This window comes from Erythrolamprus reginae, chromosome 1 (genome assembly GCF_031021105.1).
Source record: "Erythrolamprus reginae isolate rEryReg1 chromosome 1, rEryReg1.hap1, whole genome shotgun sequence".
Lineage (NCBI taxonomy): Eukaryota > Metazoa > Chordata > Lepidosauria > Squamata > Dipsadidae > Erythrolamprus > Erythrolamprus reginae.
Window position 1 is genome coordinate 279,388,356 of NC_091950.1, and position 26,636 is coordinate 279,414,991.

Here is a 26,636-nt window from a genome sequence, read left to right on the forward strand (position 1 = left end):
AGAAAAATGTGAATTCCAAACGTAATGATTAAAATTGCATTTTTCAACAATGCTTCTCAACATTCATTGAGGTGGTACTCAGGGGTGGGCTGCTGGGGGTTCCTAGGGGTTCAGGAGAACCTCTAGTTAAGATTCTGTGTGGTTTGGAGGACCCCCAAATCCCACTCCTGTCTGGCTGTGCCCTGCCCACCCCACCCTGCCCCTCCCAGCCTGTTTTGGATGCAGACCCATGCTATCTAAATAAAGCTCAAAAATAGCACCTAGAATTTGATCCAGCAGCCAACTAGCAACCAATGCCGCTCACAAAGTAAAGTTCACACATCTTCCCCGTTTAGGGGAACATATAACTGCCCATGCCACTAAATTTTGCACCAGTTGAAGCTTCCAGATACGATTCAAGGGCAGTTCCATCTAGAGTGCATTATAATAATCCATAGAAAGTATTTCTTGACCAGGGTATGAGTACCTGTAGCAGAACCTCACAATCCAAGAAAAAGCACAGCTGGCGTACAACTCGAGCAGAAATTTGTGAGTCCAGAAAGACCCCCAGTTTTCAAGTCAGATCAGTCTGGGGCAGTGCCACCCAATTCAGTCCCAAACATGTTAAAGTCTTGGATCCAGAATGCCCTAAAACCAGTAATGGGCAGCAAATATTTTTACTGCCACAATGTGGGTGTGGCTTATTTTGTGGATGTGGCTTGATGGTCATGTGACTAAGTAGGAATGGCGTGCCAGCCATGTGACCAGGCGGGAGTGGCTTGAACAATCATCATCGTTCAAGTGAACTGTTAAGTCCTTGACTTACAACCTCACCAGTGTCGCTTTCTGGGGTGACAATTTGCTTCGCGTTTTCCCAGGCTGGGAAGCTAGGCAAATGGGTGCCGATCAGCTGTTGAGAAAAGAGGGGGGAGGAAATGGGCCCCCTACAACTCCTGCCGGTGCTGGTCTCCCTGCCGCTTTCCGAGGAGGAGGAAGAGGATGGGAGGGGGAGATAGTCAGCTGGAGCTGGGCACACATCTCCATTTCTGCTGGTGGAACTGTGTTCCACTCCATCCTGTCTGCTGCCCACCCCTGCCTGACATTTTTGCTAATGTTTGGAAGTGTAAAAGCGGAAATGGTCTTCAACCAATGTGGTTCTAGTGAAATGATTTCAAGTAGACAAGAGTCCATGATTCACCCAGGCAGGAATCCAGGATGAAATGAATTATAAATCTAGGCAAAGCTTCAGTAAACCAAAATAACAAGAACCAGAGAGTTCTTGCCTGGACAGTCATCCTAAGGTCACTTAATATTTGGAAGGTCTGCCCAGACAGACAAGATGCATGCTTCAGCAGAACTAAGTTGCAAAGTAAAGAGTAGACAATTGGGAATGTTAAAATGCTGGTACATCCAGCACAATAATTAAATACACTAGCTTGCCTGCCTGCTTTCCCCCTCACCCCTCTCCAGGTTTCATGCTATAACAGACTTACCTATCTAAAATTGGCTATTTTTGGAATATCTGGATCTCAGATAAGGGCTCAGTAAGGACATCCATCACACTGAGTCCATATAAAAATAAGGGGAATTAACTACATCATGGATTCCCAATTTCCACTACTGTACATGAATTCTGTGCTAACATAAAATATCAGCTCCAGGAAAAATTAGTTTGGGAAATTAAACAAGTGACAAAGACAATTATTAGAAGAACAAGAATTTAGTCTATGCAGGCTTAATATAAACAGTGACTGGAAACAAATGAGTTTGCAAAGAATGGATTGGAAAATCTGCCCTCCCTAGGCTTTAGGCAGTAGAGCATAGACATTGTAAAATATATCACAGGAGTATAATAATGGTATAACAGAACCAAGGAACTGTATATAATTTATAAGAATTTGCTTCCTATATTTTGAGAAAAGTTCAGATTAGGAACCAAAGGGAAGAGCCGTTCTCATATCAAGGTGTAAAAGCTATCTAATGCCTAGCTGTCTAGGAATAAAAAGCAACCTATCTTTGAAGCTGGCTCACAAATCTGAATATAGGATCAGAATATAGGATCAGTCTTAGCTTGTGCTTGTTCATACAGGATTGTGTAAAAAAAATCTAAATGTCATGATCAAAACTAATAGTCAATTCACAAGTTGATCTCAGTGTTGTATCTCCATTCCTGATCACTGGCAGGTTCTGCAATTATAAACAAAACAGGAAAGAGCAAAGAATGTTGCTGTTTCCCAAACATACTGTATGTAAAATTTTAGACAGATAATTTAATCTATCTTGAATTAATTTTAATATGGCAGAAAATAAGAATACTTATTATTGCTGTCATTTACCATCTTATTTTTAGGTTTAGTGTAAGAAACCAAACCATTCAATATTTTAAATATTATGTCTGATAGATAGATTGCAACAAGGTGGGTTTTAATCATTCCAAAGAGCCCATCTGATGATTAATCCTAGAATTTCAGGGAGCTTGTTTTTGCTGAGTATTGCTGAGTTATAGCATTCACCATAATATTCATTAGCTTCACACTGACTTTGTTGTTCAGAAGTATATAATTGATTTCTTTTATCAACGTGGATACTCAATAGATGTAAATGTGAAGCAAACATGATCTGAAACTGGTTCCCATGACACAGTAAACCACCAGCTCTTTCATTCCATATTATTCCTTAAACACAGTCAGAGGCTTTCCTGTGGTTAAGTACACTGCTCAAAAAAATAAAGGGAACACTTAAACAACACAATATAAGTACCAAATAAATCAAACTGTCCACTTAGGAAGCAACACTGATGGACAATCAATTCCACATGCTGTTGTGCACATTCAATTTTGTACAGAACAAAGTATTCAGTGAGAATATTTCATTCATTCAGATCTAGGATGTATTATTTGAGTGTTCCCTTCATTTTTTTTAAGCAGTGTATTTCCTTTGAGCCCAGAGCCACTGACATTTCCAGTTAATGCCAACTTGAATTTGAAACCATTCTGATTATCAAATTCTGGCTAGTGCTAACCAGAAATTTTCTCTAAATCTGGAGTGGCCTCTATGCCTACCAGAGTAATTTAATGTGTGAATTTCACAAGGGGGAAAGCCTTAGGATTTGCCTTGTAATCAATAAAGTACATTATTTCTGAAAAGTAATATGGGACTATCCTTGATGAATGTTTATGCAATAATAATTACATTGCAAGTAACAGAAATTAAGGTTGAAGGCCTTTCTCATGATTGTTTTTTCTTAAAATGTTTACTTTCTCCGGTTGAGATTGGTAAAACAGTTCTGGGAAAGGTACTCCCTTGAATGCCACAATGAAAAATATATAATTTTCTAATTGTTTTACTGCCGTTTTTAAACTATAATTTTAGAAATTGTCTGGCATGTGCTTGATTCACTGCATTTGATCTCCTGCCTATTCTGCTTGCATTTGTAATAAAACATATTACGTTGCATGCATACATTTTTAAAATTATCTACAAATTTCATAATCACTGTCTCATAATTTCATTTCATTTCCTATAATCCCACAGAGAAACATTTCCTTTTTAGATTGTACCTGGTTAAAGCAGCAAAACACAGAGGATGTATTTTTAAAGGCTTTTGGTGGTGGTAGAATCCATTTCCATTTCCTCTGTTTTTATTGTCATGTTGCATGAAGATGCAAGAACCATGATTAAATAGAACAGACAAGGCCTGAACTCGATTAGCAGCTATAGCAACAGAAAGATAGGCTTTTCCATCTGTACCTTAATGACCCAAATGATTTGCTTCTTCAGAGACAGTCTGTACTCATCCCAGGAACAAATACAATTGGGAGAGATTTCAGGTTTCCTTCCGCTTGTTCCTTAAAATTTATCTTCCCGCCCACCTGATTTCCATTGAAATTACTGTTTATTGCAGATCTTAATGTACAAATCCCAATATAATCCAGCCTAATTTGTAATCTCTACAGGTAAACCTTGCTTAATAACCACAACTGGAACTGGAACTAGATCATTGAGCAAGGTGGTAGTATAACCAAGATGTCACATGATTTCCTTCTCAGTGACCACAGTATTGACATTCCTGGTTGACAATCCAGTGGTGGGATTCAAAAACTTTTACTACTCGTTCTATGGGCGTGGCTTAGCAGGCGTGCCATGGTGTGGCTTGGCTGGGTGGGCGTGGCAGGGAAAAAATACTGCAAAATCTCCATTCCCTCCTGATCAGATGGGACTTAGGACATAGAGATTAGATGGGGCCAGTCAGAGGTGGTATTTACCAGTTCTCTGAACTACTCAACATTTCTGCTAATGGTTCTCCAGAACTAGTCAGAACCTGCTGAAACCCACCTCTGCTGCAGTCTTTAATAGGTCATTAATAAAATAGAGTATCAGATAAGGAGCATGGGTGCTTCAAGAGGGTGAGGAATACCCTAGGATAGTGATGGTGAACATTTTTAATGCCTGGGAAGGATGAAAACAACTTCCCCTGCCACCCGGAGGCCCTCTGAAGGCCAGAAATGGTCTGTTTCCCAACTTCTGGTGGGCCAAGTAGTCTCATGTTTCACCCTCCCCAGGCTCCAAAGGCTTCCCTGGAGCCAGGGGAGGGTAAAAATACCCTCTCCCATGCCCACGGAGGCTCTCTGGAAGCCAAAAACACCCTCCCATAGCCTTGTGCAAGCCAAAAATCAGCTGGTCAGCACACACATGCACACTGGAACTCTCTCTACTCAGGAGCTGAAAATCCTCCGTGTCAAAATCCACACCCTGCAGCTGGCCGTCCCCACCCCAAGGCACCCCATCCTCCCCACTGTATCTCAGTGTGCTACCTTTCAGCTCAGGAGCTGAAAATCCTCCCTGCTTGAAAATTGAAGCAGGATTTTTAGCCCCTGAGCAGGAAGACACTCATGTGCAGCCTGCACTGGGCCTCTCACACATCCACACCAGGGACCCAATATTCTTATCATGCTGCCTCTCCACTTTGAGGCTGTAATTTCTATCTGCCTGAAATCCTGCTTCAGTTTTAGCCATAGACCTTTTCCAGCCAGCACCCAAAAATTAAAATAGAATAGAATTAGAATAGAATAGAATTAGAATAGAATAGAATAGAATAGAATAACAGAATTGGAAGGGACCTTGGAGATCTTCTAGTCCAACTGCCTGCCCAGGCAGGAAACCCTACACCACTTCAGACAAATGGGTATCCAACATCTTCTTAAAAACGTCCAGCGTTGGAGCTTTCAAACCTCTGGAGGCAAGCTGTTCCACTGATTAATTAATTGTTCTAACTGTCAGGAAATTTCTCCTTAGTTCTAAGTTGTTTCTCTCCTTGATTAATTTCCATCCATTGCTTCAGGTGCTTTGGAGAATAGCTTCACTCCCTCTTGTTTGTGGCGGCCCCTAAGATATTGGAACATTGCTATCATGTCTCCCCTGGTCCTTCTTTTCATTAAACTAGACATACCCAGTTCCTGCAACCGTTCTTCATACGTTTTTGCCTCCAGTCCCCTAATCATCTTTGTTGCTCTTCTGTACCCTCTTCCAGAATCTGCATTCTTTCCAAGAAAGAATCCTCTTGTCTCTGGCAGCTGGTAGAAGATACCGTAGGCTGTAAATACTCCATGCAAAAATCCTACTTGGATTTCAGCAGTCAGCCCACAGAAACCAGGGGGAATCTTCTGGTCAGGTGGCAGCAGCTTGCAACCTTCTCTTTCTCACTGATTTTCTAAGGAATCTGGCATAGAAGATTGCTAATGTGATTCCCATGATCACAGGCTGAGGGCAACCATTTGTAGGTGCAAATGCTTTGCCAAGTATTCAGATTGTAGTCATGTGATCACATGGGTATTACATTGACCATAACTTTGGGCATAAGTCATAAGTCCCTTTGTTCAGCACCGTTATAGTTTTGAACGGTTGCAGAACAAATGTTAGTTGAGTGGGAATTGTCATTGAGAGAACATTGACTAAAATGTATCATTGAAGTAAAAAATGACATACAGTGATCCCCCGATCATTGCGCGGGTTCCGTTCCAGGACCCCCCGCAACGAGCGGGTTTTCGTGAAGTAGCGCTGCGGAAGTAAAAACACCATCTGCGCATGCGCAGATGGTGTTTTTACTTCCCAGCAGCGAGGAGCCGAAGATTGGGGTTTCCCCGCCGCCCACGCGAACTCCTCGCTGCTGCCGCGCCCGCCGCTCGCCCGCCCTGAAAGGGAAAGCCCCCCCAGGCCGGCTCCGATCCCCCCAGGCCGGCTCCGATCCCCCAGGCCAGCTCCGATCGTTTTAAAACAGGCGCGCCGCTTCTCCGCTGACTCCTGGCGAACTTCCCCGCTTTAGGAGTCAGCTGAGAAGCGGCGTGCCTGTTTTAAAACGATCGGAGCCGGCCTGGGGGGGCTTTCCAGCAACCCACGAGCCCGGATTGGGGGCTCGTGGGTTGCTGGAAAGCCCCCCCCCAGGCCGGCTCCGATCCCCCAGGCCGTGTCTCCTTCTCCCTCCTCCTCCTCTTCTTCCCCGCTCTTCCATCCTTCGCCGCCGAGGTCGCCAGGAAGGGAGAAGAAGAGTCAATGAACGGCGCCAGCCGCCGCCTCGCCCAACGCAAAGCGCAAGAGCCCAGACCCGGAGGCAACCCGCTCGCTGTCTGCGGCGCTTCGAGTTTCTCCTCCCGGAGGCGCGCTCGGCGCTCGCTGCAGCGGGGGAAGACCCAGGGAAGGTTCCTTCGTCTGCTGCCCACGGAAAGGGGAAACCCGGATCTTCGGCTGCAGCGAGCGCTGAGCGCGCCTGCGGGAGGAGAAACTCGAAGCGCCGCGGACAGCGAGCGGGTTGCCTCCGGGTCTGGGCTCTCGCGCTTTGCATTGGGCGAGGCAGCGGCTGGCGCCGTTCATTGACTCTTCTTCTCCCTTCCTGGCGCTCGCTGTCCGCGGCGCTTCGAGTTTCTCCTCCCGGAGGCGCGCTCAGCGCTCGCTGCAGCAGGGGAAGACCCAGGGAAGGTTCCTTCGTCCGCTGCCCACGGAAAGGGGAAACAAGCACACACACAAACATACCATGCATAAATTGTACATGCCCAGGGGAGGTGTTTCAGTTCCCCCATGCCTGATGGCAAAGGTGGGTTTTAAGGAGTTTACGGAAGGCAGGGAGAGTAGGGGCAGTTCTAATCTCTGGGGGAAGTTGGTTCCAGAGAGTCGGGGCTGCCACAGAGAAGGCTCTTCCCCTGGGGCCCGCCAACTGACATTGTTTAGTTGACGGGACCCGGAGAAGGCCCACTCTGTGGGACCTAATCGGTCGCTGGGATTGGTGCGGCAGAAGGCGGTCTCGGAGATATTCTGGTCCAGTGCCATGAAGGGCTTTAAAGGTCATAACCAACACTTACATAAACAGAATGACCATAGTTGGACGAAAAAGTGTTTAGATGTAGCGACGTCCAACTTTCTGCTGTCTTCTCCCTTAGCTTTGGCAACTTGGCGGGAAATCACACTCACGTGACCAGGGGGACATCACAAACTTTTGTGAATAAAACTGGTCTGTCATGGAAATTATAAATCTACAGGAATAATAGGTCCCAGGATTTTTTATTCATTATTTAAGTTAGTGGATTTTAGGCATCTTGGTTCAAAAAATGTTATGAGGTAATGCATCGTTGGAGCAAACTTGAGGAAACAAACAAATCAATAAACATGAGAGTTAGTAATATATGGTCCATGTCTGTGTATGCATAGAGCTTTGGGTAATAAGAAAACTGAAATGTAGTGTTTGCTAATGTCTGTGGGCTGTTGAAAAGTGTTATGTTTGAGAGCGTGCATGAATGATAACCTTAATCTTGCTTGTCTAACTTTAACAAACTGCATGCAAAAATAATGGCACTTGAAAACTATTGATTCCATTGTAGAGCAGCTTACGTACACAGCCTGTGTTGTACAATTTAAAAGCATAGTTAGATCTACCCAAAATGTATAGCTGAAACTTTGCTAAGTTTAAATTTGATATTTTTGGTTAGTTGTTTTTGTTTCACTTTTACTGTAATATAGGATCTTTTTCTCAGTAGTAGTAGTACATTCCTCTAATATATATCATATTATAAAGTAAGTGATTCAGTCTATAAGAAATGTACTTTTATGGATTCCCATCCATCCATCTATCCATCCACTATCCCTCCATCCAATTTATCTGGCTGGCCAGAAGCATTCCCTAATAATCAAGGCCTTGGTATCAAGGCAGACAAATTCCACAGTTTAGGATGGGAGCTACTACGGTATCAAGGGAATCCAATTCCAATCACATATTTTCCTTTTCTTCCAATTCTTTATGATGTCTGGAATGTGTATTATTATTATTATTATTATTATTATTATTATTATTATTATTATTATTATTATTATTATTATTGAGATCAGTATTAATATCACTGTGTATTTGGTCTTAATACTGCAGCTTGGTGAACCTTTCCAGGTATGGGGATTTCCGTGATTCTTGATGTTTTCCTACTTCCTTTTTTATCAAGAACTGACCAGCATAATTTTTTTTTATTGGAGCGGGGAGGGAGTTTAACACATGGAATATATTCACATCTGCATCCAAAGACATGCAGCTGATCGTGTAGCTTCATCTATAATGGTAGCAGGATACATAAATCAATGTGAGTGAAGTAAAAATGCACATTTTTGCTTCCACAGTCAGAAGCTGAGCTTTAAAGAACGGGTGCGGATGGCTAGCCCGAGAGGCCAGAGTGTCAAGAACAGACAAGCTTCAGTTGGGGACAGGAGATCGCCAAGTACGGATATTACGGCAGAGGGCAGCCCAACAAAAGTGCAAAAGAGTTGGAGCTTCAATGACCGAACACGCTTCCGGCCTTCCCTGCGTTTGAAGAGTTCTCAGCCTAAGCCAATACCAGATAGTAAGACTTTTAAAACATTAATTGTCTTATTAATTATATTTATGTCTCTCTGTCATAGTAAAGCTTATTTCATAATGGTGAAGCCATCAAACATTGGTCCTAGAACAGTAATGCTCCTTGTTGTAGGTTAACCAAAGGTATAAACCAGGGGTGAAATGCTCCCAGTTCACTCGTGCCTGTGGGTCGTTGGAGAGCTGGTCACAAAGGGAGCGCAAGGCTACACCCATCCACCTACCCGGACACCACCATTTGGGTTCTTTTAGCTTCTGCACATGCACAGAATGCTTTGAGCAATGCACAGAAGCTAAAAGAACCCAAATGGTGTCCGGGCGGGTGGGCGGAGCCTCATGCTCCCTTCGCTACCAGCTCTCTGACAACCCACAGGCATGAGTGAACCGGGATCATTTCACCCTTGCTACAAACGCCAGCATGATACAAGGCAACCCACTTTTACGAAACATTTATTACAATAAGAAATTGATGCAAATGTAAGTTATTTCTCATTCCTGTGTTACATTTTTTAGCCATTGCACTGTAAACTGCAGGTTTACAAGACCTTGACTTATAGCTGGTGGTTTAAAGTTACAACGGCACTGAAAAAAAAGTGACAGATAGCCATTTTTCACATTTACAACCATTGCAGCATCCTCATAGTCACATGATTCAGATGCTTTGGCAACTGATCCATGATGGTTGCAGTGTCCCAGGCCCTTTTCGACTTTCTGGCAAGCAAAAGGGAGAAGCCAGATTTATTTCACAACTGTGTTACTAACTTAATAAATGCAATGGTTCACTTAACAACTATGGCAAGAAAGGTCATAAAATGAGGCATAATTCGCTTAAGGAATATCTCATTAGAAACAGAAATTTGGAGCTTAGTTGCGGTTGTAAGTCGAGCTATACTTTTCCACTGAATTAATTGGCTTTCTAGAGTAATGCTTTCCGGTGCTAACAATCTAACCCCTCTGTACTCCTAAGTATATTATTTTCCTAATTGTTTAAGTTGACCTCCATGCTAATTTTCTCCTTCCTCCCTTGCTTGTGGATTCCAAACCCAGGATTGTTATTTATTTATTTAATGTATTTATTTATTCATTTATTTATTTTGTCAGAGCATATACAAGATAGGTATTGGTATAAACATAAACATAAACAAAATACATACAGACAGTGAAGAACCACACTTACCTTTTCCTACCAGATTGGTCCCAGAGGCCGCCATGAGCACACACACTGACTTCCGCACATGTATGGAGAAAATTTAATGACTCTCTGCATTTCAAGCAAAAAGATATTGTAGTAGTCTTCAGCAGTATTACAGTCAGAGAATAATGACGAGAGGTCGGCATTGATGATATCATAGTTGGCTTTTTTTAAGTTGTAATTGGTTATCCTATTATTGTGGTTGCTTTTGTAAGGACGTATATCGAGGCAAAAATCAATCATGCTATGGTCACTGTTTGAAAAGGGCTCTATTATTTGTAATCTATAAATTGAGAGTAAACTGTTGCAGAAGATGAGATCAAGACAATTGCTCTGTTCTCTCTTTTCTGGTCTCACTTGCCTAATAGCTAGCAAAGCTCTACTTTTAGCAAATGCTAATCAGTTACAACTGTTACATGATCTCCTTGGCTTCTCTCTGGGTTTTCTGTTATCCATTATAGTACTTAGAGAAAGTTCTCAGCATAGGACCATAATGGAGTGTGTTGTATGTCAGGACGGTAGTAACATAGATTGTGCACTTGGCTTGATTTTACAACTTGGTTTGCAGTGGTCATTAAGCAAATGTAGAGTCTTAAGAGCAAATCCATGGTACATTTTAGGTGTAGCTTTGCTGAAAAACCAGAAGTTCCAGCTTTTGGTAAAACCACTGTAAACATGTGGTCACATGACTGTATGACATGGCAAACAGTTATAAATGCAGCCATGTTCCTGAACACCTGAAGTGAGTTCACAGGACCATGGTGGCAGGTGGGGGGAGAGGACAACCGTTGGACCTTTGCAAATTGGTCGTAAGACCCTCTTTTCAGGTAAGTCGCAACTTCACTCAATGGCTACCTGTGCTTTGCATCTATTTTCTTTACCCTGATGCCATCCTCTCCCTGGCTTCTTTACTTCAGTGCAAGACCTTCCTGCAGTTCCTACCCACACCTTTGGGGACTAGATTTTAAACTGAACAGAAATACCTTCATTTTATTTTATTTTTTGCTTGTTGCTGCAAGTATGTGGTCAAGGATGTACTTGCACTTGAAGCCATTATGGAGTCTTCTGTCTGTTTGCTACGGCATCTTTTTTCTAGGTTTAAAATAGCCTTTTTGATTTGCACTGGCAAGAGATTCGAGCTTACATTGCTGCCTGCCCAGTGTACTTTCCTCCTAATGCTGAAATAATTTCTTCACTCATAGAAACATAGAAACATAGAAGACTGACCGCAGAAAAAGACCTCATGGTCCATCTAGTCTGCCCTTATACTATTTCCTGTATTTTATCTTACAATGGATATATGTTTATCCCAGGCATGTTTAAATTCAGTTACTGTGGATTTACCAACCACATCTGCTGGAAGTTTGTTCCAAGGATCTACTACTCTTTCAGTGAAATAATATTTTCTCACGTTGCTTTTGATCTTTCCCCCAACTAACTTCAGATTGTGTCCCCTTGTTCTTGTGTTCACTTTCCTATTAAAAACACTTCCCTCCTGAACCTTATTTAACCCTTTAATATATTTAAATGTTTCGATCATGTCCCCCCTTTTCCTTCTGTCTTCCAGACTATACAGATTGAGTTCATTAAGTCTTTCCTGATAAGTTTTATGCTTAAGACCTTCCACCATTCTTGTAGCCCGTCTTTGGACCCGTTCAATTTTGTCAATATCTTTTTGTAGGTGAGGTCTCCAGAACTGAACACAGTATTCCAAATGTGGTCTTACCAGCGCTCTATATAAGGGGATCACAATCTCCCTCTTCCTGCTTGTTATACCTCTAGCTATGCAGCCAAGCATCCTACTTGCTTTTCTTACTGCCCGACCACACTGCTCACCCATTTTGAGACTGTCAGAAATCACTACCCCTAAATCCTTCTCTTCTGAAGTTTTTGCTAACACAGAACTGCCAATGCAATACTCAGATTGAGGATTCCTTTTCCCCAAGTGCATTATTTTACATTTGGAAACATTAAAGTGCAGTTTCCATTGCTTTGACCATTTATCCATTGTCAAAGCAATGGAAACTGCAATTTAATGTTTCCAAATGTAAGATAATGCACTCCTGATAGAACACAGAGATTTCTGAAATTCTTAGAAAATTATCATGCAGTTTTCTTTTGAGACCCTATTTGCAATCTACCTGAAGCTCAGTAATTACTTATATTCGTTTCCAAAAACATTTTATATAATTGTACTAGATAACCCGTATTTCTGAGAAACTGAATTTTTCAGTGCATATAGCAGAAAGCCAACTTGAGCACAAGCAATTTCAAATCTTATTTGGATCTATCTCCTAAATTTTTAAACTCCATGATGGTTGCTAGCAAAGTCGACCTCATTTAAGTATCTTCAAGAAAATAAAGCCCTAAAGGCAACTGTATTTGAAGAAACCCAGCTCATCAATGGTGGGTTGCTGCCGGTTCGGACCACTTTGTCCATACCAATGGCAGAAATTTGCACCCGCTCACCGAATGGCCAGCTGCCCACGCCCTCTTGCAAAGAACCCTCTACGCATTTCAGTCACAATATGAACCAGTATGGAAGGCAAGTGGAACCCACCTTGCAGCTCATATCCTATGAATGGAACAGTTATTACTTAGTTTAGATCAAGATTTAAGGAACATTTTTGTTTCTTTAGTTCTAGGTTTTCTTAGGAGAAATTATTTTTGGTCTTCAGCTATAATGCCAGGTGTGCTTCCATTCAAAATCCAGAAAAAAAGACCCCAGCTCAGTGAAGGGCTACCAAAATTTTTACTAACACATTGTGGGCGTGGCTTAGGCAGGACACACTGCATTTTCTTTCAACAATACATCTTTCAGTGCAAATTGGGTGCTCTGGGGTGGAGCTCCATTTTCGCTACCCCACAGAAGAGTACTTTTACTAGAAGAGAACTGATATCAACAAAATAAAAGCACAACCTGAGGCAAAAAGTGTATAAACACATATACAAATAATCCCAAAACCCTCCCCTCCTAACCCCCCCCCCCGGATAAATCAACCAATCCCAATGCACCTAGATGTCAGGTGGGTACGCCAGCTGTTTGGGCTTCCATATCTGGTCCGTCGAAGACATTGACCTTCAGCAGGCTGTAAACATGTCCATGTAGCCTGGCAGTATGTGATGAGAACTTTCCTCCCTAGGCCCTTAATCAAACACAAGAAGAGACATTTCCAGCGCAGCTTCCCCCTCCCCCGCTCCCCAAATACCTAACTGTCCCTCCACACACACACACCATTTCTATGGCAGCCAAAGCAAACTAGCAAGGTGAAGGCTGACACCCAGGGATGGGCTGCTACCCTGCCAGTCCATGGAGGAGGACTACAATGCTGATCCGGCCCTCGAAGAAATCCAATTTGACACCCCTGATTTAAAGCCTATGCATGCTGGAGATAGCTGTGATATTCCCAATGCACAGAAGACAAAAACTCACCCTCTTCCCTCATGTGTTTATTTCAGATGTTATGATGCTGCTTTGACATCTGTAAGGGAAAGTACCGTAAGCTGAAACATCTTTCCCATAAGAAAGGGTTCAATTTAAAGTCAAATTATATCTTTTAACAATACAAAAGGCTCGCTTTAAAATCTTTTCAAAATATCAGATTTATATACGACAAATCATTTGGAATTATTTATGCTTCACAATTTACTTTTATAACAAATCATGAAGAACTGATTACAAAAGCAATCCATAGAAGTCCAACATCTCAACCTTTTTGTAATAATCAACTTCTTTCTAGATTGTTTTGAAAGGAGTATAAAAACATATCATTATCTCTGTTGGCATGGCCTTTTCATTCCTTACTCTGTTTCAGCTGAACATTTTTGAAGAAACTGGAATATTTAAAAGTGAAGTCTTTCGAAATTAATTCTTTTGAGGCTCTGTCATCCATTATTTTCCAGGACATATTTAAAAATACAGCACAAAAAATTAATTCAGTTTGTATTGTATTGTATTGGCCATATTTACTATTAAAACTTTGAAAAACTAAAATGTTTCTTTCCAGGCCTTTTCTCCTCCTTAAGCCTGGGGAGTGAAAAACGGCCCAACAGACTTACCAGAAGTTCAGAAATGAACTTCCGGTAGGCCTGTTGGGCCATTTTTTGCCTTCCCCAGGCTTCAGGAAAGCCTCCTGAAGCCTAGGGAGGGCAAAAAATGGCCCAACAGCCTAAATAGAAGTACATTTCTAAATTTCTAGTAGGCCCGTTGTGTCTGTTTTTTGCCATCCATAGGCTCCAGAGGCTTTCCTGAAGCCTGGGAAGGGTGAAAACAATCTCCCTCCCCCCCCCGGAACACTGTAAATCAGCTGGCCAGCATGCACAAGCACGCTGGAGTTGACATAAGGTAACACCTCACGTGCCCTGAGCTATGGCTCCGTGTGCTGCCTGTGGCATGCAGCCATAGCTTCACCATTATGTAGACAGTTAGGCAACTGTATACTTCGGAGTGACATTTATGATGTTTTTCTACTCAGTATACATTAATTGTGACAATTGTCAGTTTACAAGATGAAAATTCTGAACAATTTTACATCTGCCTTTCACTGTTAAGTAAAAAAAAACAACCCAGGATATTATAATATAAATGCTTGGCATACCAAGCTCGTTCATACAAATTAAATGGCATATATTGTAGGCATTTTGGGTGTCCGCTAGAGTCCATCACAGAAAGGTTCATTTATTGTCACATTGCTCATATTTATCCTGGAAAGAGTCTCTCTTATACACATGGAATCAGTAGCAGGAGAGAAAAATTGATTTTCCTTAAGAACCTTTTTGCTCTGAAGCCACATCATGCTGTGCAACATGCTCCCACACACTTCTTGATGAATAGCTTCCAGAAAACTGGATAGAGTGGAAAGGGATTATGTAGTCGGACAATAATCTCTTCTGACTTCTGTTGAAAGCCTTTTACAAAGTATCTAAATTATGTGAATTCCACTACATCCTAGTGAGCACTTTGCCTCTCAGTGTTAGTCATGTAGTTTCCATGCTGAGGACTAGACTGTGGAAAAATAAGGAATCGTAGAAGGAAAGCTCTTATCTGTCTTACTGAAGCCTAGAAAAGTCACAAGCAGGAAACAACAAGCAGGAAACAACAATGTAGACCTTTTAATTTTTTTATTTTAATAAAAACGCTATATTAAAGAAGGCAGAATAAGCAAAAGCAGAGGAAGAAGGCACTGATTGGGGCAACAAATAAAGTACATACACTAGTACAGTGATGGTGAACCTTTTTTTGTTCGTGTGCCAAAAGCGGCTGTGTGGGTATGTTAGCATGTGTGTACGTGCTCACAATCCCTTCCCTCCCCTCCCACATGCAGGCACACACACACCCATGATGCTCTTACGCATGCGCACAATCCCCCCCATCTCTGCACATGCACACAGGCCTCAACAAAGCCTGAGATGGTGGAAAAAAATGGACAAACTGAAAGTTTGGAAAATGCAATTCCAGTGTGCCCGTTGTGCTGCTTTTTGCACTCCAGAGGGTTCGTGGAAGCTTCCCTGAGGCATCTGGTGGACAAAACGGCATTCCACAAGGCCGAAAATGAGTTGGACATTGCGCGGCTGGAAATGACATAGGGCAATGTCTCACATGCCCTCTGATACGGCTCTGCGTGCCACCTTTGGCACGCATGCTATATAGGTTCCCCATCAAAGTGCTAGTACATAAATACTTTCTAGATTACTGGTTCTAATAGGTACATAGTAAAGCCTTTTACATTTACCCTTTCAAAAAATAAATTAAGTAATAGAGGCAAGATAAAAATCTAATAAATAAATTTTATTAATTTATTATATTGTTTTCATCCTGCCTTTATTACTTTTTATTATTATTATTATTATTATTATTATTATTATCATTATTATTAATTAGATTTGTATGCCGCCCCTCTCCGTAGACTCCGTAGATTTACTTTATAAGTAAATCAAGGCAAATATGGCTAATATACCTTCCTTAGTAATTTTTCCCAACAACAAGCCTATGAAGTGAGTTTAAGCTGAAAAAGGGTGACCGGCCCAAAGTCATCCAGTTTCTTACTAAAATGTCCTATTTTGCTATGGTTGCATATAAAATTATCTGTACTTTGATGATAGTCGCATATTACGTTTCAGGGTGTAAATGGCAATGTAAATGGCAATGCAAAAGCCCAGAAATTACCAGGAAAACTCTGCCTTATTCTGTAGGAATGTAATTCAGGAGAGAGAGAGGGGAAAAAATCTTCTGTGAGGTGACATAAATGAACGGGTGGAAATGAGATGAAATAAAACAGCAAAAATGTGTCAGCTATTTGGAGCTCCAAGAATGAATGACAATGATGCTTAGAAAAAACTCCTTTCTGAATGCATGCTTTAAGCTTAACTCTATCTATACATCTATACAAAATAATGAATTGAAAATTGAAATTGAAAAACGTGATAGATTTTATTGTTTCTCGTGAATAACTGACAGAATGCCTGAAGGACAGACCCACTTTTAGTAAAATTCAAAAGTACATAGTAATATTCATACAAACAAGAAGCATGTACGCAATTAAGGGAAGATAGGGAAACAGGGATAGTGTAAGAGGGGAAAATATGAACCCTGCATGGGAAAAAATAGATTAGAATATCGATTAATTTTCTAAAGAATAAATGCCAAATGAACACAAGAAAAGTTATGAAACCTATTTGGAACAATGTGAAAGTAATTATGTTAGAAAATGCCACTTAATTTATCTTGACAGTTAAAGGCACTTAAATTTATGCTGTTTGGCATCACAGATTAGGGAAAAGAAAGGGGTAGAAGAAAATCCTGGATGGCTGTGGGTAACCTCGTAGTGTACTCGTGTTGTATGCTTCTGCCATCCATTCTCACCATCTGTTGCAAAATCCCTCAATACAGTGCTCAGTCAGTCTTTCAGAGAAAAGATCGGATGAAAGATGGATAGTGAGAAAAATAGGAACCAACAGGTCAGACTGTTCCCGAGAGGCAAAACTTAGAATCTTTTTCTTCTTCCTTTTTTTGGCTCTCCTTTTTTAAAACTTAGAGTGTGATATCACATCTTATCTCTCAGATAATCCTTCTCATTTATTTTTATCCCACTTCTTTATATGACAGATGGCATTGCCCCTTTTTCTCATAATTTCTGTACCTGCCTCTACCGGCTAAGAAAAGCTTTCTGGCATATCATCCATCCATCCATCAATCACTAACCATAATACAATTTAATATGCAGATCTCTCTGCCAACAACTTTCATTTGGGAACAAGACATCCCAAGTAAGCATTTGACGTATTATGGACCTGCAGCGCTTCAGAGGGGGCCATTAATGCAGCACCTGTCCATGACTTTTTACAGAGCAACATAGAACAGCTGCAGTGGGCTTACAAGGAAATGAAGTTTCAGATCTTAATTAGTGCATAAGTAATGCCAACATCTGGTAGCCCTCATAAAGCAAACAGGTAGATTGATAAAGTAATATTTCTGTGTCTAGAGTGATATCGCTTGATTGCCAATACTTTCAAAAGCACAGCATTAGGAAATGAAAGAACATTAATACTTCCAAAATTATTGCCAAAATTAAACTGCAAAAGATATTATTGAAAGTAAATAATGCATACATAAACCAAGTTAGGCAGGTTTAATATGTTCACCTGCAGGGAAACTTTCTCCAACCTTGCAGTCTCCAGATATATTGGATTTCAGGTCCCATAATTCATAATGACAGCTGAAATTTCATGCATCTAGAAAGCACCACACTGGATAAAGCTATCATAAGATACTTTTTATATCATGCAGTGTTGACTGTTACTGGGTATATAATTATTAAAAATGTACAGTATACAAATATATACAACGTACAGTGGTACCTCTACTTAAGAATGCCTCTACTTAAGAACTTTTCTAGATAAGAACCAGGTGTTCAAGATTTTTTTGCCTCTTCTTAAGAACCATTTTCTACTTAAGAACTGGAGCCCAGAAGAATTTCCCAGGAAATTTGAGAGCGGCACGAAGGCCTGGCCAGTTTCCTGCCATTCCCCCTTTAATCCCGGCCATCTCGGGCTTTTCTGGGCTGCCAGAGGAGCCTTTTGGTGGCGCTTAAGGAGGCTTTGGCAGTCCAGTGAGAACAAAGCATTTTCCTTTCTCTGGGCGCTTGGAGAGGGAATAAACCTCTGCCAGCGCCCAGAGAAAAGAAACGCTCCCTTCGCTCTGGGCAGCGACTGTCCTCCTCCTCTTCTTCCTCCTCCTTCTCCCACCCAAATTCCGAGCTTTCATTTCTTTCCTAATGGGTTTGCACGCGTTATTTGCTTTTACATTGATTCCTATGGGAAAAAATGCTTCTACTTACAAACTTTTCTACATAAGAACCTGGTCACAGAACGAATTAAGTTCTTAAGTAGAGGTACCACTGTATATGGGTACATAAAAGTATGTTAAAACATTGGAGAAGTAGAAAATTTCCTAAATTTTATTCAAGAGATACTTTCTATGTCTTATGGAAGCCCTGTAACTGCTATAAGAAACATCAAATAAGTGTTTATAGTAGCAATTCTGACAGTGGGTAATAAATCCCAGACATAAAATGGTCATAGAGATGTTATTAAATATAAAGTCATAGAGAAGTTATTAAATATAAAGGAGATAATTCAATGAGGTTAATATTCTCCATATTTTAATAGTTTTGGAAGTCTCCAGGGTTTAGCATAAGTACATTTAGTCTCATATTACATAGAAAGCAGCGCAAGCTGATGTGTTTTAATGAAAGTTTCCGAGTCATAGCAGGGAAATGCTTTAGAAATTGTGAAAGACTGCTCATTTTTTAGACAATTAAATTAAACAATTAAAATACGTTTATGAAACTCTAGGACAGGGACTGCATTTCCTTCTAAATTTCTGTCCTTACTATGGCCAAAATATTGATAGCACAGCACTAGAAAGATAAATATATGGCTCCATTTATTTAATGGATTGAAGAACCCAATTGCACTTGCCACTTATGAATGGATTGCCTATAGACATAGACTTTAAACAGATGGATAATGAAATACAAGACTCATTTATACAGAAAACAGTTGGTTAAAAAAAGCCAGTCATATTAGAAATATATTCATTCATTCATTCATTCATTCATTCATTCATTCATTCATTCATTCATTCATTCATTCGATTTTTATGCCGCCCTTCTCTTTAGACTCATGGCAGCTTACAACATGTTAGCAATAGCACTTTTTTTTAACAGAGCTAGGCTATTGCCCCCACAATCCGGGTCCTCATTTTACCCACCTTGGAAGGATGGAAGGCTGAGTCAACCTTGAGCCGGTGATGAGATTTGAACCCATGACCTTCAGACAAAGGCATATAGAATTGTCACAATGACACAGCTATTGTTATAATGACATGTATATTTCTTGTTGCATTTATTTCACTTTTTGCTATGGCACTTTTTGGTTATCTCTTTTATTCTTTCTTGTGTTATTCTTTTCTTGTGTCTTACTTTTTTAAAGTAAAAAATACTTTAAAAAGACAAGGTAACTTTGTGTACCGTGCAGTAAAGAGCTTCCTCCAGGCTAAAGAAGGACCTAGTGAGCAACCACATCCATTTTTTTCATGATTGCTATAATCAATTATAGCAATCCTTGTATGAATAGACAAACCTTTCCCACAGCATCACAGCCATTTGGTTTTAATTGCCCTCAAGTATTTTCTCAAAATTTCAAATGTGCCTGCTGGCCTGAAAAGCTGTTTAATTATGCAGCCAAACATCATAGGCATTCAAAATTTCAGCTTTGCTGTGTGCAAAGTGGGCCTTTTTTTTATTAAATTGTGTATCATCCACTCTTTTCTATCAGCTTTTAATGGTTTTTTTCTTGAGTAGAACTGAATGATGAGGCTTTAAAGATTTATTTATGGAGAAGGTATGAGAAGAGAGTTTTGTATTTTTAGAGAAATGGATAAACTATGCTATTATAATTGAGAGGAGATGAAATGAAATTAATTTGTGGGACATCATTTAAAAGGATTAAATATTAATATTTTCAATTAGGTTTTTTTTCTAGTAGCTCTTAATGGAATTTTTCTTGATTAGGTTTGAATGATGAGATTTTAAAGATTTATTTATAAATACAAAATATGACATGGGAATAAAGTTTTAGAGAAAATGACAAGGTGTTGTGTAAAATGCAGGAAATAGTTATGAATGGCTTGTTTAAAGGATGGATGGATGGATGGATGGATAGATGGATGGATGGATGGATGGATATTTAGGTAGCTCTTAGTGGACTTTTGCTTATTAAGATTGAAAGATGAAGTTTTATTGCCAATAGATAAAAGACGAGATTATAGGATGAAGAGATTTTTCAGTGAAATATTAGAGAATGTATTAAGTTTATAAATGTTTAGTACTTATCATAATTAAGAGAAAGGATTTTTTCTTTTTCTTTTTATATGTTTTCCTTTTCCCTCCTTTTCCCTTTTCCTATTTTTATTGTATATGTCCTCCTTTGCATTAGCTTTCTACCTGTAATTTTACACTTCAATAAGAATTATTTTAAAAATCTCAGCATTGCATATATATTTTTAAAAGTGACATATATGAAAGATAGAGAAATTGGTGGGAAAAGTGATTACATTCAGAGGGTCCTGGATGAAATGGATTATGTGAACCCCTTCTGGTCACATTTCAGACAACGTTATAGAACAGAAACAGCAATTCTTCAGGAATATGGACAGTTTAGAAACTTGATAAATCAAACAACCAATCAGTCAATCAATCAATCAATCATAGGCTGCACTTGTAAATGGTCTCTGGCGAAAGCATGATGGGAGTAGTGCATCCATCCTTGATCTCCTCAGTACCATTGACCATAGTATCCTTTTGAGCTGACTAAGGGGTAATCAGTTGTGGTTGGGTGGCCCAGTATTGCACGGGTTCAATCCCTTTCCCCAAGGGCCAGTCCCAATATCAGTTGATAGGGAGCAAGCAGTCCAGCCCATGGCCACTACTTTGTGAAATACAGTCTCTGTTCCTTTTAACATCTACATGAAACTGTTGGACGAGATCATCTGACATCATGAGATGGAATGTCCAGTATGTTAATGATGCACAGCTTTATACCTTCATCCCCCGGGATACAGGCAGGACTGCCATTTTTCAGTGCCTGGAGGCTGTAGGGGTCAGGATGGGGAGAACAACAGGCTTTGGGTGACCCCTGGCAAGATAAAGTAGCTTTGGGTACAAAGGACCTTAGGATCCTTTGTTTATCATCTTTAGTTGCACTACCCCAAATAAACCAGAATGCAACCTGAGTTCTCCTGCACTCACTACTCCTGCTTTAAGAGCAGGTGGAAGCCATGGCCAGGAGGACCCTTGTGCAACTTCATTTTGCCTGCCATTTGCACCCTTAATGGATTGGAAGGATCTGTGCATAGTCACTTTTATTTCCTGGTAGGATTATTGCAATGTACCCTTAAAAAGCAGTTGAAAGTTATCGCTGATATAAAATGCAGCCATTTCTATAACACTAATGTTGTGCAAACTGCATTGGTTACCAGTTTGCTTCTGGATCCAATTCAAGTTATTATTACCTTTAAAGTCAGAGATGGTATTCAGCCAGTTTGGACTGATCTGGGCGAACAGGTAGTGGCCATTTTGACCATTTTGGAGAACCGGCAAATACCACCTCTGATTGGCTCCACCCTCCCACCGCCACCATTCCCTATCCTGTATTCCGTTTGCTTTTAGTCTACTGATCCACGTGGCAGAGCGGATTGCCACGTCTCAGCTGAGCTAAACAATAGCTCAACTCACCAGTGCTGACACCAAGGGCAGTCTTTGAGTGCTGCCATGTTTTCAAGCAGCATGTGCGAGCCAAGCACGCACTCATATTCTTGTTGCTGCTGTAGGTAAATTATGTGAAACCCACCCGTTTAAAGTTCTACATGGCTTGGGTAACCTATCCCAATTGAGCCAGCGGAAAAGGCTTGCTACAGGCCACTAGTGAGTTCCTGCTAGAATGGATAAGGACGCCGCACCAGTAGCAAAAGTTGAGCTGCACGCATAGCTTTGGATGTCTTGCATGCGCACTTGCACATCCCAGCATGGATTTGCTTCTGTGCATGCACAGTAAGCAAAATCTCACGAGGGGATGCATGCGCACATGAGATTTTGGCATGTTCTTTGCTTCCATGCATGCGCAGAAGCAAAAAATCACCAAAATCACTCATGTGCATGCGCAGAAGCAAAACCACACTGGGACGTGCACACGCGCAAGCAAGACACTTGACGCTGCATGCACAGTGCACCGATAGCAGCAGTAGGAGCAATCTGCCCCCTGCTACATACCCTGTCTGCTTAGCCTGTCTGCTAAGGAATTCCACCAGGCAGGGGTCAAGAAGAAGTCTTTTTTGCTGTGCTATCAATCCTGCTCTGTCGAACATACTGTACTGGAGATGAAAACTGCCCCCATCCTTTTGACCGTCATGAAGATTATTAAAACTTGCTTTTTCACCACTTGGTTTGGAACCTGAAGGGTGCTTACTGCTGGATGTGGTTGACAGGGTAAGACTTCATGCTTGGGCTGTCACTGCTAGTCTACGGAGAGGGGCGGTATACAAATCTAATAAATAATAATAATAATAATAATAATTATTATTATTATTATTATTATTATTATTATATTGTTTGTAATGAAACTCTTTCATATTACATTAGTTCAGTTTCCTTACTGTATTTCATATGTACAGTATCTGATGCAATTATTAGCTTTGTTTAATATAGATTTGCATTCTGTAGCTGTACATAACTTTTATGTAATTTTTTTTTCTCTTGAAGCTGATGCCAATCTTGGTGCTGATGACCTATATGATGAAAGAGGGTGTCAGTGTGATGTATCAGTAGAAGATCTAACTCCAGCACTTAAAACAGTTGTCCGAGCTATCAGGTAAGAAAAATGCACACTTGAGATGCACTCTGGTTGATCTCATTAGCCTAGTCTAACACTACATGTAAGACCTTTCAGAAACAGATAATATTAACAAGAGAACTGAATGGGGTTGGACAAGACATGACCTTTAAATTTCCTTCCATTGCTAAGAATCTGTGATCATATAATATACTGAAGATCACTTACACATTGACTCCCTTGTCTAAGAAACACTGCCCCCTAAAGTCGGACATGACTGGACAGGGGAATCTTTACCTGTATCTTAGCAAACAAACATTTCAGGAGCGCTATGATGCATGTAAAAATATTAGAATCAAATCACTTTGATTGGCTTATTAATAGCGCTGGAGTCAAAGGCAGGCCCAAAGAGAGAAGAAATTATAGTCCTTTTGAACAGATTTATGCAAATTAAAGTATATGTGAGATTGGATACAAGGTACAGTGGTACCTCTACTTAAGAACTTAACTCGTTCCATGACCAGGTTCTTAAGTAGAAATGTTCTTAAGTAGAAGCAATTTTTCCCATAGGAAACAATGTAAAAGCAAATAATGCGTGCAAATCCATTAGGAAAGAAATAAAAGCTCGGAATTTGGGTGGGAGGAGGAGGAAGAAGAGGAGGACAGTCCACAAGGAAGGTGAGGTGAGCGCTGCCTTTTGCCTTTCCATGCCCAGACACTCCGGGAGGCAACCTCGCGCCGGGTATATGGGAGGCAGTGCGAGGGAGTCACCACAGCGAAGTGGTTTATTCCCTCTCCAAGCGCCCAGAGAAAGGAAAATGTTCCATTCACTCTGGGTTGCCAAAGCCTCCTTAAGCGCCACTGAAAGGCTCCTCTGGCAGGAAACTGGCTGGGCCTTCTTGCTGCTCTCAAATTTCCTGGGAAATTTTTCCGAGCTCGGGTTCTTAAGTAGAAAATCGTTCTTAAGTAGAAGCAAAAAAATCTTGAACACTCAGTTCTTATCTAGAAAAGTTCTTAAGTAGAGGCATTCTTAAGTAGAGGTACCACTGTATTTGAATGGATGTAACATTTCACAATTCACATTCCTAATGTGATTAGTGAAGCTATTAGGGTACAGGTAGTACAGGTAAGTTTACAACTATTCATTTAGCAATCATTTGAAGTTACAACACTAAAAAAAGGACTTATGACCATGACTCTCACAGTTTCCCTTACAGAATCTGATTGAATGGTTTGAGATATACCGGTATTTAAAATGAGTAAGAATAAAAGTTTTTAGATCTCTACATGATTTTCTCTCATGCTATAGCAGTACTGCATTCATTCTTCAAGGTAAGAATGTTCATAGAAAAATTCATTAAGTTAATTGAGAAGGTCTTGCCGACTATTTTGAAGGTTTGCACAGGCATATTCATTATCAAAGCAATTACAGATCTTAAATATATTTTGCATGGTTGTCAGTCAAAGAAAAATTAGCATTCTTAACCAGTTTAGAATCTGGTTCAATGTGTATGGTATTTTGAATGCAATCCCATCAGAATTCACTTGTCAGCTTTTTAAATGTAAAAAAGACAGATGATTTACTGATTTACTGATTTGAGATATTGTTTTTATAGAATCATGAAATTTCACGTTGCCAAAAGGAAGTTTAAAGAAACTTTGCGTCCCTATGATGTCAAAGATGTCATTGAACAGTATTCAGCAGGTCACCTGGATATGCTGTGTAGAATTAAAAGTCTTCAGTCTCGGTAAGAAGACATAATAGTCCTTTTATAAAGGAGTCTCATCATGTAAAATCCTTTTGTAGTATCACATAAACTAAGTCATATATTTCAAGTCACTTAATTTTTTGTAGTAGTCATATTTCTTCGGTTTTTTCATATTTCATTTTCATTTTTCATAAAGTAGTCATATATTTCATTATATTTTTGTCCAGAATGTGAGAGCCATAACATCCTGGACATAATTTGTTTCAACTTGTTCCTTCAAGATGATGCTGTTGGGCAGTGATGGCAAACCTACAACACACCTCTGGTGTGCGAAAAACAGTACAATGGGCAAACCAAAGTCTGATTTTCCAAACTTCCGGTTTACCCGTTGGGACGTTTTTCACAATCCAGGGTTTTAGGGAAGCTTTCTGAAGCTCAGAAAAATGGGCTTCCAGTTTGGCTGTTCTGCTGTTTTTCGCACTCCCGAGCTTCAGGAAACTTCCCTGAACCCCCAGAGTGTGAAAAATGGCACAATGGGCAAAACAGAAGTATATTTTTCTAACCTCCGGTTTGCTCATTGAGCGATTCTTCACCATTGAGGCCTGTGCACATGCACGGGAGGGGATTGTACACATGGGCAGGGGCAGCGCAGAGTGTGCATGTGTGGGGAGAAGAAATTGGTGTGGGAACATGCTAGAGTGTGCATACATACCCTTTGGGCATACGAAGCAAAAAAGGTTCACCATCACTGCTATAAGGCCACGATGGCAAATCTATGGCACACATGATAAAGGTGGCATGCAGAGACCTCTGCTGGCATGCACACCGTCGCCCCAGGTCAAAACTCTGTGGTGTTTCTTTCGTGAGTTTATTTATTTATTTATTCAAGGTTTTTTTATGCCGCCCTTCTCCTTAGACTCAGGGCGGCTTACAACATGTTAGCAATAGCATTTTTTAACAGAGCCAGCATATTGCCCCCACAATCCGGGTGGAAGGCTGAGTCAACATTGAGGCAGTGCTGAGATTTGAACCGCTGACCTATAGACCTACAGTCAGCACTCTACCTGCTGCGCCACCCAGCAAACGATGAAACAGAAACTTACAAGAGAAAGACATCTTATCTCTTGCTTTTGTTGGGATGCCCCGCCTCCCACCAGCTAGCTAGTCTTTGAGTCTCTGTTACGCATGCAGGCATGTCTCTGCATGTACATATTTGTGCACATGCAAGTTTGCACATGTGCATGTTCACGCACACCTTTCAGTTTGGTCATGTGGTTTGGACAATAGGTTTCTAAAATAACTTTTTCTTATAGTAATATAATAGTCATGTTAATATGTTTTGCCTAAATAAAAACCTAAGCATACATTTGCCCAATAATTAAAAAAATATTTTACAGCCCCCCCCCCCCCCAAAAAAAAATTATTGCCTTTTGAAACCTTTTATGCATATTACCTTGCAGGGTTGATCAGATTCTTGGAAGGGGACAAATTACCACTGATAAAAGAAGTCGAGACAAAAATACTGTAGAGAATGAGACAACTGATGACCTCAGCATGTTAGGGCGTGTAGTCAAGGTGGAAAAACAGGTAATGCAACTTAAAAGAGCATGAGGCTTTCTTATATTACTGAACGATAATTTTAGGAATAATATTCATTGTTAATGCTAGCTAATTTCAATTTTCTCATAAAATAATAAGACTGTACAAAATTATTTTAGTGAACTCCAAAATGTCAGTGGTATTTTGCATGAATTTATCATTGCACTATTATGAAATATACATAGAATAAATCTGGATGACTGCAATTCATATTTTACATGATACATAGAAATATGTCAAGAATTTGCATGATTTTAGTATAATTTATTAAGGGTTGGATGGAATATATGACTTAAACCATGTATTTTTCATAAAAAATATCTTTTACCAAAATAATGATGTAATGATTGAACAAAAAAATTTGTGTGTGTGATTTTTTTGTCGA

The 26,636-nt window shown here is 40.4% G+C and overlaps 1 protein-coding gene across 2 annotated transcripts in view; it reads left to right on the forward strand.

Annotated features, from left to right (window-relative positions):
• Positions 1-26,636, forward strand: part of KCNQ5 (potassium voltage-gated channel subfamily Q member 5) — a 408,684-nt gene that overhangs the window by 380,490 nt on the left and 1,558 nt on the right. For both annotated transcript variants that reach the window (XM_070733060.1, XM_070733061.1), the window contains 4 exons: positions 8,632-8,852; positions 22,874-22,982; positions 24,560-24,691; positions 26,113-26,239. In XM_070733060.1, coding sequence (XP_070589161.1) covers positions 8,632-8,852; positions 22,874-22,982; positions 24,560-24,691; positions 26,113-26,239 — 589 coding nt within the window. The remainder of the gene's footprint in view (positions 1-8,631; positions 8,853-22,873; positions 22,983-24,559; positions 24,692-26,112; positions 26,240-26,636) is intronic.